The sequence below is a fragment of the Manihot esculenta genome, chromosome 4, assembly GCF_001659605.2.
Source record: "Manihot esculenta cultivar AM560-2 chromosome 4, M.esculenta_v8, whole genome shotgun sequence".
NCBI classification, from domain to species: Eukaryota; Viridiplantae; Streptophyta; class Magnoliopsida; order Malpighiales; family Euphorbiaceae; genus Manihot; species Manihot esculenta.
In genome coordinates this window covers 24,904,949-24,919,339 of record NC_035164.2, presented here as the reverse complement: position 1 = coordinate 24,919,339, position 14,391 = coordinate 24,904,949, and the positions used below count along the sequence as shown (strand labels likewise).

At 32.0% G+C, this 14,391-nt stretch overlaps 1 protein-coding gene and 1 long non-coding RNA gene across 3 annotated transcripts; both read left to right on the top strand.

Annotated features, from left to right (window-relative positions):
- Positions 1-687: 687 nt before the first annotated feature.
- On the top strand, positions 688-13,994 carry LOC110613747 (polyprenol reductase 2). 2 transcript variants are annotated; one of them, XM_021755035.2, is made up of 8 exons: positions 688-1,498; positions 2,081-2,241; positions 7,108-7,445; positions 11,252-11,486; positions 12,885-12,983; positions 13,100-13,171; positions 13,275-13,312; positions 13,832-13,994. In XM_021755035.2, exons 2-8 carry the CDS (start codon positions 2,083-2,085, stop codon positions 13,884-13,886), a joined length of 996 nt encoding a protein of 331 aa, XP_021610727.1. In that variant the 5' UTR covers positions 688-1,498; positions 2,081-2,082; the 3' UTR covers positions 13,887-13,994. The 2 variants fall into 2 exon arrangements, with proteins under 2 accessions (XP_021610727.1, XP_021610726.1); XM_021755034.2 differs by lacking the exon at positions 13,832-13,994 and having other exon boundaries at positions 692-1,498; positions 13,275-13,619.
- On the top strand, positions 4,663-6,265 carry LOC122723523. The gene is made up of 2 exons (XR_006350442.1): positions 4,663-5,470; positions 5,623-6,265. It is a non-coding gene; the product is annotated as an uncharacterized LOC122723523 (long non-coding RNA).
- Positions 13,995-14,391: the final 397 nt, after the last annotated feature.

Genomic DNA, 14,391 nt, shown 5'->3' with positions numbered 1-14,391 from the left:
AAACTTTTAGTTTATAATAAAAGAGAATTTAAGTATTTTTGTGCTCGGTGCAATTCTAATAAAATAAAACTATTATTTTTATCATTTTAATTAGATTTAGAATTTAATTGGTTTCGGTCTAATTTCATGGAGTAAGTTATGCATACATTATATTTTGTCAAGGCAATTTAACAAAAAAATGAAAAACTAAAAATTTTAAAAAATAAAAAATATCAAAGGTTAAAAAAGTTAAACTGTCTTTTAATATTTTCTTTGATAGATTTTAATTAAATTTGTCATAATTTTTTTTATTTCAATTAAATTTTAATTTATTTTTAATTCAACTTTAATAATTTCTTTTATCTTAATTTAATTAAATTAGTGTTATTAATTTTAACTTTAATTTTTAAAAAGAAAAAAGTAAAGAAAAGAAAAAATGATTTTAATTTAATTTTTAGTACCTTTTAATCCTAATCCTTGGATTTTTTTTTAGTATTTTTCATTCTTTGGCCATTAGATTAAAATTAGTTGGAGAAATTTGTACTATTTAAATTTCAATCATTAATTTTTATAAGACTAATTTAGGGCTAGTAGATCATAAAAAAATAAAATAAAAGTGTACAATTAAATTTCCACCCTCAATTTCTTCTAAACATTCTGAAAATTTCCAAAGAAAACCAGCTCCCCAAAACGCTCCTAGTCCCTGCCGTTTCACCCACCCTGACCAAAACGACGGACGCCCCATCGATTCTCCAAAAAATCGACAGCCTCAGTTCACGCCCAAAGGGGCTCTCTCTCGACCTCCATCTCCTTCACCATCTGTCACAGCCCCGACAGTCCCGAAAACAGCCTCCTTCTCCTCCTCCTCCTTCTCCTCCACCATCACCTCCCTCCGCCTTCAACCAGAGGGATGGACCACCTTTTACTCATTCAGAGACCCATTTCCATCTTCACCCACACTTCCATTTTCGACTGAGAGACCCGCGGTAGCCACCTCAGTCCGCGCTCCCTATCTCCGTCCTTAGCCCACACAGCTCATCCACCGTTCCTCCTAAACCAGGCGCAACCAGGAGCAACATCAACGCCTACTCCAAAACACCACTACCCAACCCTATTTTTTTTTCCTTTCTGCCAAATAGAGCCATCGAAACCACCCCTGAGCTCCCTCTCTTGATACCCACCGAACCAGACGCTGATAGAGTCCCGAAACTTCTCGCTTTACCCCCTCCTAACGCCTCACCTTTCGGAAAGTAGAAAACTCAACTCCATCTCAGTGTTTCGGTCCACCCTGCGACAGGTGAGATCTCTAATCGAAGGACCTAGCAGCAGCACCAATACAACGCCATCTCCATCGACATAGCAGCCCCAGCTTCCCTCGATAACGCTGCTCTCAATTCAGGCTGATTCCCCTCCTATACAGCTAAATCGGAACAACGCCACTACTGTTCCAGTTTTCATTCGTATTGGGGCAGAGAATCAGCTCCTTCATTCCAGCAACTCCGGAAATTGATCTTCAAAGGTTGTCTCTCATCTTTAGTTTGCGTTTTATTTATGTTATTTTTTGAATATATGTAAAAATACCTCTTGCTATGATTCTGTGTTCTTGATTCTGAGAAATATTGATGACAAATCAATGGCTTATGGTGGAACTTCTCATCTCTGTTACTGGGTAGTTGATTTAATGCAACCTTGTAAAGTCCATGTTGGGCAGAATCTGATTGCCATTCGTGTTTGTGCTTATATTGATTCGTTTAGTCCTGATAAGAGTTGCTGCTTGATAATCTCACCTATGTCTAAGCTTTTTCACCCCTTCCACTCCTTCTGTTCTCTCCACTCCCTCAAATAACTAAGTTTTAACCTGGGGAAAAAAACTGTATTTTGATTTTTTTTTTCCCAGTAATTTTTTGTAAGAATTGGAACCAGTATGGGTGGAAGGTTATTTAACTCATAAAGGTACACAGTGTCCACTGTCATTCACACACTAGTTCTCTGCAGCAACCTTGTTTCTTTAAGGCCCAGTTCAATCCATTTTCTGTTTTGATAGAAGAATGGTTCTCTAGGACTGCTTGTAAAACTCTGCTTTGATTTGGCTTTGTTTCAGAAATGGAGATTGGGCTTGTGGGTATGTTAAGGGCTGCTTGGATGGCAGGAATTATGCCTATAGTTATAGCTTCTTTGCCTTATTCAAGGCTAGGTTTATTTCATGGAGTTGTTTTGGAGTTTGCAAAGAGAGGAAAGATCAAGCAATCATCTTCTCACTATGTAAGTTCTGATTTTCTTTTTTATTTATTTATTTATATTTATATTTATTGGAGTAACACCTTACTATTGAAATGAAGAATAAACAAAAAATTGTTCTGGATACTTGTTTGATGGACCATTTAAGTTTTGGGAAAATTTCTGTTTAGTCCTTGTGGTATGGCAGAACTCTTGTGATATGGTAAAACTGACTGTGTTTTTAAAAATATATTAAATAGTTTTTATGGTTTTGATTTATCGGTAACGCTGTTACCGTTAGCTTCACCTTTTACTGTATAGACTAATAGTACTAAAACTTAATGGTAGGACCTTTTAGTTGAATCTTCAAAACCATAGGGACTGTTTAGTGTATTTCTGAAAATACAGAGGCTAACTAATTAGTTCTTTCATACCACAAGGACTAAATAATAATTTTCCCTTGAGTTTTTCTTCCATTCAATTGATGCTACAATGTTGGGCTATGGAAATTTGAGGTGAAAACTGTTTATATGCCCTACTTATTGTTTTCTGAAGCTTTATACACACATTTTTCAATCTGAGAAGCTCATCATCTAAGTTCTCTCAAACTAGGATAAGAATAGTATAAGATAGTGAGTAGCCTACTTTATGAGCTTGATTCTTTAGGTTTGATTAGTGTATTTGCAAATCAACAAATTATGGATGCATGAAATGTGTCTATTTGGCTAAAACTTAATAAGTGGATGGATTTCTTTTTTACTCTGGCATCCGGTTTTGAAATGTCATAAATAACATTCCATTAATCGACTATTAATTTGTCTAACTTAAGAAAGAATGACATTGTTTCCTATAAGAGGTAGTTTCACTTTGAAATGTTACGTGGAAAAAGATATTATTGTTCTGTTAAAATATCATTGATAATTAAGCTTTTTGGTTTGTTTCAAGTCCTTGATATTTGGATAGATATTAATGTAGGATATCAGATTTATTATTTAGGGGAGCTTACTAAAAATTTCCTAAGGTTCAAGCATTTTAAATAGGGTATTGTGATTATGATCAAAGGCTCAAGGCACACCAAGGTGCTAAGGATGTTAGAGCCTAGGCACAAGACGCCTAAGTGAAGTGAGGTGCAAAAAAAGAAAAAACTATATGTAATTAATATAATAATAGTTTCATATAAAAATATATATAATTTATTATTTATTTCATTACTTGTTTCTATCTTGTATAGAGGTGAACAAAATTCGGTTTTAATTGAGAAATCAAATCGAACCGATTTAATTTGATATTTTTGGTCTAAGTGGTTCGGATAGTGTTTTAGAAATATCTCAATTATTTGGTTTGGTTTGGTTATTTTCTTCAAAAACTTACTGAATCGAACCGAAGTTATTATACTACGTCATTTTACTTGTCATCTCCTTCTTCCCCTCCTTGATCGTCTTCTTCTTGTTCCCTTCATTGTCATCATCTTATTCTTTGCCTCCTTCCGGCGTTGTCCATGTGGGTTGCGAGTCAATCTCAGACGACGCCTTGTTTTAACTATACAATGCTTATGAGAAATAGAGAAGAAAATTTGGGAAATGGACATGAAGGCACCAAACGCTGCATGATGGGAAGTGGGAGTCTTGATAGCTGCACAGTATTGCGCTTCTAAGATAGTGAGATATTGTATTTGATTTGGCTTTGGTCTTCAACTCTTGAACTTGTTAGGTTCTTTTGGGTATTTAATTTGATTTGAGCTTTGAGGATTAATTTTGCTCTTGCAATTTAAGGTTTATGTTATTTCTGGGTTCAATTTGTTGTTGAAATTTGTTGATTTTGTTGTTCAATTTATTTGAAATCTTTTTTGGGGTGATTGTGGATTATGGATTGAGGATTTCATTAAGGGTTTATCTCGGCTTTGGTTCATGGTTCTTGCCTTTTGGGTTTCGAGAAGATATAGCTGATGCTGCCTCATTCTTTCTCAGTTTGTATTCATTGAATTCATTTTGTGATTGTTTATGTTATTATGAATTCTATTTTATATCTGTTATTCCTTTTGATTGTTTGAGTTTTATGTTTTTTTCCCTGCAATTGCATTATGCAATCTTTTTCTCGGATTCGTGGCTTCTTTCTATAATGGGAGGAATGGACTGAGAATAATTGCTTCAGTTAACTGACTAAGAAAAACTAAACCAAAATGTATTTTTTGGATTTGGTTTGATTCAGTTTTCTTTAAGTATCGATTCGATTGGATTCTCATTATTTTTAAAATTTGATTTTTGGTTATTTTGGTTCGGGTCAATACGGAACCAAAACGATTAATTGCACACCCTTATCTTACAAGTGAAAATTATTCTTAATATGCATTATATTAATTTATTTTTTATCAAATATAATATTAAAATGACAACTATAATTTTTAATGTTTTAAAATTTTATTTTTTCCATTATATATTAATTTAATAATATCTTACTAAGCATAACTATAAATTATTTTAACTCAAAATTTCTAAATTCATTATGAATAATTATATAATATAAAAATAATTTATATTAATATTTAATTTATAAAAAAAGAATTAAAAATACTTTAAAAAAATCAATAAACAACAGTTCATTATAATCTACTAGCCTTGGGATGGTAAATTCTAATGTTTTACTTTGTGAGGATGTGGGCTTTCAGTCATTCAAATGTGAAATTGTTTCTACCATAGTGTATAATGTTCTTTGAAGTATGTCATTTGTGATACCGTGGAAAATTAAGGCTTTGATTATGGTTCTCTCTTTTATATTTGCTCTCGCATTTTAGATGTTTTTGTTTCAATTGATTCCCTGTTAGGTGAATACTGTTGCAGACATGTTAGCTAAGTTTTGCCTAAGAGACTTACTACCCCCAGATTGGTAGCAATATCAGTTCGCAGATTTGTGTTCTTTGTTATAACAAGGTTTTGCCCCGAGAAATGTCTGTAATGCAAATGTTGATTGGTAAGGAAAGAAAAGTTTTTAACTTTTTTATACATGTGGCTCCTATGCTCGTCAACAAAAGCATAATAATAAAAGTAGAGTGTAGTAGAACCTTGAACTACAGATATAGAACTTGTAGACAGGTCTTCAAGAAGCAAAGAAAAAGACAAAACTAGCCTCAAGAAGTAGAGAAGTAGAAAGAAAGAGAGAAGAAGAAGAAGAAAGGAGAGCAGAAAGGCGAAAAGACAGCCTCAAGAGGAAGCAAAATGTTCGAGAGAAAGAGAGAAGAAGAAGAATAAAAAGGACTTGAGCATGTCTTTAGGAAAAGGTACCAAAGCTAGAAGAAAGAGAGAAAATGTAGAAGAAGAATAAAATAAAAGAACCTAGATTTTCTCTCTACTAGAGATGCAGGTGATTTTTTTTTTTCTCTTTTTCTTCACTCGAGGCCTAAAAATTGTTTTTTTTTGCCTGGGTACCTAGGGGCCTAGGGTGCACCTGGCTGCTCCTCGACTCCCTAGGCTCACCTCACAACATTGCCCACTTGGAGAGGATTGAGGCATTTTTCCATGAGCCTAGATCGCTTGACACCTTGCTTGCACTTTGGGTCCACCTTTAATCACATTGCATGTGATGCCGATAGCAAAGTGGCTTCTTTCTCTGTCATTGTTAAAGTAATGCTGATGTAGCATTTAATAAATGCGCAATTAAAAATAAGTTTTAATTAGGATAGTTTACAATTTAATCTTTGAAGTTCAGTAAAACCTACAATGTAATTCTTATATTTTCAAATTTAGTCCATAGTTGATTTATTAACAAAACAATCTCTTTAGTTGCAATTAATCCCTACGTCTTCACAAATTAATTTCCAAGTATTAAAATTATTTACAAATAAGCCATAATAATTTTACAAATTAATCTCCGATGTGTATTAAACTTTAAATTCTTATACTTGAAAAAAAAAGAGAAAATAATAAAATAAAAAGAAAATCAAGCTTAAAAAGAATCCCCTTTTTGTACAACTTTCTCCTCTCCATTGATTTAATTTGGGCAAAAAGGAATCTCAAGATTTTAATTTGATTTTTATTTTATTATTCTCTCTCTCTTTTTTTTTTTTTTTCAAATAGAAGACATTGAAAATTAAATAATTATGATATTTTGGGATCAATTTATAAAAAATGGATGAATTGTAACTAAAAGCACAAGTGTAAATCAAGGGACTATTTCATTAATACAATAACACTTCAAGGACTAAATTTAAAAATATGGCTACTAAATTGTAGATCTTATTAAATCTCAAGGATTATAATATAATGTATTAGTAAAATTTAATGGTGTTAGAGGGAAAAGCCACACTTTGCTAACAATATGAAACTGCACGAGCTTTTATGTCAAAAATTTAAATCATAGGACGATGTTTAGAAAAGATACTAAACTACATTGTAGGTTCTTTGTAATTTACCCTATCATTTATGAAGATCCACATGAAGAAGTATTGAATATTACCTTGATTTTGTTGGTTTTAATTTCTTAGTAGGATTCAAATAAAGAGACACAACATTCAAATGAACACCAATTTAAGATCAATGTAATTTGGTGATATTTTGTAGATTATTGTGTTTATATGCTTGTCATTTATGTTCAATTTTTACCACTTTGAGATACGGTTAAAAGTTGGTCATATTCTCTTCTCTTATGTGTCATTGAAATTAGTTTTAAAGTTTCGTCAACCTATTAGTTACCTAAAATTTGTTAAATCAGAGAGATATTTGCTGCTGGAAATTTGAAATCAAGCTTTCTTTTTTATCAAACATCCTACCATTTTCTAATGTAGTGATACAAAAACTGTCACTATGATAACTTCTAGATCTTTTTTATGCATTTCTAGCGGGTTTCAGTGTATAATGGTGATTATATTTTGACTTTGATATCTCTAGGCTTCCTAATTTGCTCTATTTTCAACTGTAGAAATTCACTGTTCCTCAAAGATTCTTCTCTCATTTCTATGTGGTGGCTGTGATTTGGACAACCTTCCTTCTCCTTACCATGTGGATATATGCCTCATTGGTGTCTGAGCCATACTTCTACTCTAATGTATCTAGCCACTTGCCAGGGGGTTCTAACATCTTTCCATTTCTTAAATTGCATTTCATTTCTACGGAGCGTAGCTGTGATAGTTGGCTTTCTATGTTTTTGCTGTTGTTAATGGAAGTTCAAGTCTTGAGACGCCTTTTGGAGACAATATATGTATTTAACTACAATCCCTCAGCTCGGATGCACATATTCGGTTATCTTGCTGGCTTGTTGTGAGTTTATTGAAGACCCTCTAATCTAGATATGTTGTTGCAGTCTGTCTCCTAATGCACATTTGTACACATACTCATGCAAAAATGGAGGGGGGGAATTTTACTTGTAAAATGAAAATTTATGTCCATAGTTCAAGTGCACAATGAGCCTAGGCTTATGAGCATAATGCCTTGAAGCTCTCTAGGTGAGCAAATTTCTTCTGGCAAGCCTAGGCAGCTGAGGCACAAGGCATGCCCAGCTAGACCAGGCTCAAAAACCTTTTCTTAGGGAAGAAAAATGGAGTGGTCTCCCATGTGGATCAAACCAATTTCATTCCATCAAAAGACATGTTTTTAGTAAGGGATATGCTATGTGGCAATATACTTGAAGGATTATAACCCTTCATCAAAATCTTAGGAAACTTCATATATGTGTTCAAAGCCAAATCTATTAATCTCACATATATGAATGCACAAAAGTTACTAAGGTAGTGCCACCACACCAATTCTAAATGGGAAAGTGGTAATAAAGGGAAGTTTGAAAAAGGCTTTGGGTCTTAGTATTTGAAGGCTCATTTAATCAAGTGTGTCGAATATTTTGGTTCTGCAAATAAGCTACACATTTAAACTATGAAACCCTTAATGTAATCCACGTTAAATACATATGATTATATTAGAGATTAGTGATGTTAATGATAGTCCTAGGATATAATACAAAAACATGGATTACAATCCATGTATTCGTTTATGAGTTTCTTCATTGATATCTGAGTTCTAATATTTGTTTTCTAGCCTTCTTTATGTGTTTAACATAGTATTAAATTGAATTAAATTGATTTCATAAAGTTTTTAGTGAAATTTCTGAAATTTAATACTATGATCATATGTTCTGCTTAAGGTTTATCTCTCTTTGTGATTAGTTTCTTGATGCATAATTGATATTGTTAGAAAGGAAAGATGTCAAGTTTTCTAATGATGTATTATATGCTTAATTTCGTTGAGAAATGAGAGAGAAACGACTCAAATTTTGAAAAATAATGTAAAATTATACCCTTAAAGAAAGCTCATTGGAAAATTCCTCACTAAAATTTTCTCAAAAATCATTTGATGATAAAAAGGCTGCACGGAAGTCGCACATCAAGGACAAACATGACACATCCTATTATTTCATAAAGAAAAGTGTCTTTTCAATTAAAATATGTTATTTCAATTGAAATGATGTGTCGTTTCATTAGAAGTGGCATGTCGGTTCAGCTGAAGTAACATATTATTTCCATCGAAAAGACGTGTTATTCCAATCAAAAAGAGGTATAAATTCAACCAAAAAGAAAACATGTGTTGTTTGGTCCTCATATGCATGGTTTTAAATAAAGGCTGTTATGTTTATTTATAGGTTTTTGATTCTCCTGTTGTCATTACACCCGTTTATTTAAACGGCAAGGAAAAATTATTATAGTAACGGCCGTTGTGGATGTTATTTATCATTAAGTAATGGTAACAATCCATTACCTTTTTTTTTAACCATATGGGAGCAATAAGTCATTTTCTTTTTCTTAGATTCAGAAGTTTTATGCTGTTATATTTGTCTTTGCTCAATTTTCATCAAAAGTTAACTATCTATCTACAAATGTCTCACTTCTTTTCTCTTAAGCTAAGATCATCAACTATCTTTCTAATTCTGCACATTTATACTTTGTAAATTTTGAGTTATTTATCCTTTTTCTTTTTGAACTTATTTGTTAAAGAAAATGACATTGGATACCAAATTCTTTTTGTCAAATTTAGAGTATGAAGGATTGTTCTTCACTCTCTGTTATGTACATTATTATTTATTGTTAAAGATGTAAACAATGATGGATTGAGGTGTTAAGAGCTCCCTTTAATAAGCTCCTTTCCCATCTATCATCCTCTGATGCGATCCACTACTTGAGACTGTAATAGAAACTCTAAAAGTTATAAGTAATCTTCGTCTCACTGTACCCTCACAACTCTAATAAGTTTCTTTATAATTTATTTAATTTTTGTTACCTTAAACTTGTTGTCAATGGATTATGAATGATTTGACCTGGAGGGACATTTTTAAAAAACAAATTAAATTAAGATAAAGATAATCATGAGAAGAGGTAGTTATTTGTATATCACATTAATATGTATGTGTTGGTTGACCAATTATTATTATTTTTTAGATATAAACACAATTATGAACATAAAATTATTGAAAAAAGATTGAGAGATGTGATTGTGATGCACTGCATATTGAATCTACTCTAAGCTTTATCATCTGAGATACGATATTATTATAACAAATAAATAGCAATTGAGCTCTCAAAGTATACATTGTCTCAGTGTTTAGTTGTGAAGTATGAAAATTGCATAGTTTGAAATGAGGTTAACCTATTATGTGTAAGTGGTAGATGATGGAAATTGGAGGGGATCATCCATGTAGTTCAACCTGATTTCATTCCATCAAAAAACATGTCCAACATGTCCTTGCTAAGGGACATATCCTTTGGCTATATATATGAAGAGTAACAACCTTCAACGTAACCTTAGTAAATTATATATATGTGTTAAATGCCAAATCTACGAGTCTCACTTATATGAGTGGAAAAAAGTTTTTGAAGTATTTCAATCATGCAATTTCAAATGGAAAAAGAGATAATCGAAAGAAGTGAAAAAGGACTTTGTTGTTGGTATTTGAAGAATCTTATTCAATCAAGTCTGTGGAACATTATGGTTCTGCAAATAAGATGCACATTTAGACTGTGAAACCATTAATATAATTCATGTTAAATATATGCGATTAAATTAGAGACTAGTAATGCAAATGATGGTCATAAGAGATTATGTATAAACATGGTTTATGATCCATGCATTGGTTTTGATTTTTCTGCACTTAGGTCTCTCTAACCTACTGCAACTAGCAGCAAGCTCATCATGAAGCAGAAGAAGAAGAATGTAAGGCATGCATCGCTTTTCTGTTGATCTAGCCTCTAACTCTGGCAGAAGAAAATCTCTAAATTATTTTTTCCCTTCTCTCTTTCTTCTTGTCTTTCTGCTTCTTGAAGACGTGATATGGTTGGGTTTTTTCTGAATCTTACTGAAGACGTGATCTTGCTTCTTTTCGTGGCAGTTTTTGTTCTTTTGTTTTTCCTGTTGAGTAGCTTTACTGTGTGCTATTTTCTTTTTCTTTTTCTGCTGTGTAGGTTTTTTGTTTTATCTTATTAATAATATTCTAATATATCTAATATTAAATTATTTTCAGTATTGATAAATTAAAATATATAGTAGATTGAACAATAGAAAATTAAAATTGTTAGTTTAATATAATATTTGATAAAAAATAACATTATAATTCACTTCAATAAATAATTTTCACTCGTATATGTAATTTAATTAACAATGGTTATAGTAGTAGTGCAATAAAATAAAATAAGTAATGCATAAATAATATTTTACCTATATTGGTTATAGTAGTAGTGCAATAAAATAAAAATAAGTAATGAATAAATAATATTTTACCTATATTTCTGTATGTAATAAATATTATATTACTTAAATTTATAGTGCATATACTTTTTATTTTATGATTCTTTTTTGTGCCTCAGCTCGCTCAAGGGCAAGCGCATTGGTGCTCTTTGGAGCTTTAATAACTATATTCATGTCAACCTCTTACATATGCTACACACCTCCATTAATGAACATTATAAACCATTTTTCTGTTTGATATTGAAGAACTTGTGCAAATTGTCTCTTTATCATGAATTTGTTGTCCGTGGGAACATGTCAGACATTCCACTAATTCTTAGACTTCTTCTTGATTTCAGCTTCTACGTAGCAGCACCTTTGTCGCTTAGTAGTGCTTGTGTAGCTGATGCATTTATATTTAGTGCGAATGAAGTTACTCGGTTCATTTTTAAAGGCAAGGGCTCAATGCGAGCCACTGAATTTGATTGGTGGGACTTTGTGAATCCTCTTATGAAGCTTGGCTGGTGCCAGTGGTTTGGTGCTGCTATATTCTTTTTTGGTTGGATTCATCAGCTTCGTTGCCATGCAATTCTTGTGAGTATCACAATTTCACGATACCTCCCCATTGAATGCAAATTTTTGGATTGACAATGTTTAATTGCTTCTCATAAAAAGTTCTCAGTTTTTTCTTTTCTAACTAAATATCTTGTTATTCTTCTATAACCTCGGTGAGATTCTAGATTCTAGACTTTGTGGATTTTTCTTGCATATACTGTTTTATACACACAACCACTCATATAGACAGGGCTCTATCTTGTGGCCGAGGATGTGTATACATGTAATATGAGTAAGAATTTTCTTGCCATGAGTTAATTGTGAATTAGAAAAGGCTGTTGTTGTCTTCATTCTTCTGCTTATCCATAGAAAACAATAGGTTTACTTTCACCTACAGTTGTTAACTAATTCAGCACAATTATTAAACTAATCCATATGTGCAAAATCACTTATTTCTGTTTCAGTAAGGTTACTATCGCTAGATTTTGGTATCATTTTAGCAAGATTTTGATAAGAGAACCAAGTCTTTTTCACCTAGTTTTATGATTGAAACTAGGCCATAGGGATTATTCTCCCTTACTTGATCAACACAAAACAAACTTGCTAACTACAAAAATTTTGTAGCTGCAACCTTATTGAAATAAAATTAAAGTTATGGGAATTTTTCAATACAAATGGAAGTTTAGTGAATATATTTATAACAAGTTTAGTAAATATAGATGATATTAAGCCAAGTGGTTTTAATTTAAATCTTTGAGGAAAATCATCTTATAGATGATAAATGTTGAAATATAGAAATATATTTCCAATAGAATGGTTGACGCAAAAGATTTTGCACAATGATTGATTTTTCAATAAAATGAAGTCAAGCGTCAAGGTGAAAATTATTTTAGATGGAAAATCAACTTTCTCTGAAGTTATTACATCTTGTTTATACTTATGGTGATCTAAGATTACCTATGAATGAATGGGTATCTTAATGATCACATGGATGTGTACCTTAGTCATTGATATCATATTCAGTAAATTTTTTCAGCTTTAAGATGAAATGTAGTTGCATCTTGAAAATAGTACAATTTATTACTCTTGATGAATTGTGGCACTAGTTTTTCTCAGCCTTTCCATTTTTCAATTGTCTTCGATGCTTCAACTGGATAGCCATAATGGGTAAGCCGGAAGAGATTGGAGAAGATGCACATATGCACGCATAGATGTATGATATAGGCACTTAACATTTCTTTATTCTCTTTTCTCTTAATGATCTCCATATATTAAGAATGAATTTGTATCAAAACAAAACGGGGTGAAATCATTCTGTGAGCCATGTCATACTTGTTCATTTATCTGTGTTAATCTCATGTGTAAAACGATGGAGATGAAACTGATGCAAAATGCCTACTGAAAAATCCTCGCATTCACTATCTCACTGTTGATCAGGGCTCACTACGGAAACATGGAAGAAGAAATGATGAATATGTGATCCCTTGTGGTGATTGGTTCGACATTGTTTCATCTCCCCACTATCTGGCTGAGATTGTAAGTCTTTGTCTCTTATGCAAGGACATTTGATAACTTGCTCTCCATGAATGTGAGTGGTAAAAAGCCAAGTCTCACTCATTATGCCTTTCCTGCGTTATGGAAATGGTGCACAGGTTATATATGCTGGTATGGTGTTTGCTAGTGAAGGAGCAGATCTTACCATTTGGCTCCTTTTTGCATTTGTGGTATTATTTCTTGTTCCTGAATCCTTACACTTAAAATACTTGTAAATTGTTCTTTCTTTCAGTCATTAGAAGGCCTAAATATTTATGTTTTGTGTGATGGCAGGTGGCAAATCTAGTATTTGCGGCAGCAGAAACACACAGGTGGTATCTTCATAAATTTGATAATTATCCAAGCAACCGGTTTGCAATTATTCCATTTATTTATTAATGCATGTATGTGGCTGTATATTTAAGAGCATCATGTGGAGACAATGGCTATTGCAAATTATATACATTTGCTTGGAAACCTTTTCATGGACAGCATATTAGTTATAGTCATAATTTTTCATATTGATGAAAATTAAAGATAATTTCCTTCATAGAAGCCAAATGATGTCAAGTTGTGGAGTTTCTCTCATTTGGTTAGATGACATGATGAAATAATATGAAATTTGCGTTCGTTCCTTCACTCTTGCTGTTTGTTCTTTAATTTTGTTCGGCAGTAATTTTAAAACTAATAGCTATTAGCTGTTAAAACAGTTAATAGCCATTAAAATAGTTAATATTGCCAAACAAGTCTTTATTATTTCTTGTTGCTTGATAAAATATTGATGCTGTATTCACTCTTTTCACATCACTTTCTTCAGACTTATGTTTCATGCTCTTTCATTCCTTTTCTAGGAATCCTGCAGTCATTTTCTTTATCAATTGCTCGAGTTCTCTTGTGGAAGCATAAATCCTAGATGGGGAGATGGTATTTTACGGGAAATATTTTTGTTCAATACTGTGGCAATTTTAGTGTGAACTTAAAGAGAGTCGTAAATGAAATTATCGACTTTTAAAAATTAAGTGTTTACAGTGACGTTATTCAATTTAAGAAAAGAATCCGATATGATGCAAATGCCCAGGAATCAGATATAATGCTTTGACAATTAATCAGCATCATTCAGAAAAAAAAAAAAAAAAAGAAATAGAAAAACAGAACCCAACGAATAATTAATACAATCAAAATGAATCGAACTGTAATAAATCAGTTTAATTCGGTTCAAAAATTCAATTTACTTCAAATCTGAAAATTTCTTCAAATGATAAGAGTCGTATACACTGCAAATTACAATGATAAAAAAAATATTCACCATCAAATTTCAATTAAAAGTACAACTGTATAGACAAATGTCTATTAATAAAAAATTTATAAACAAACTCCACTAATGCAAAATCACAATCAATTAATATAAAAT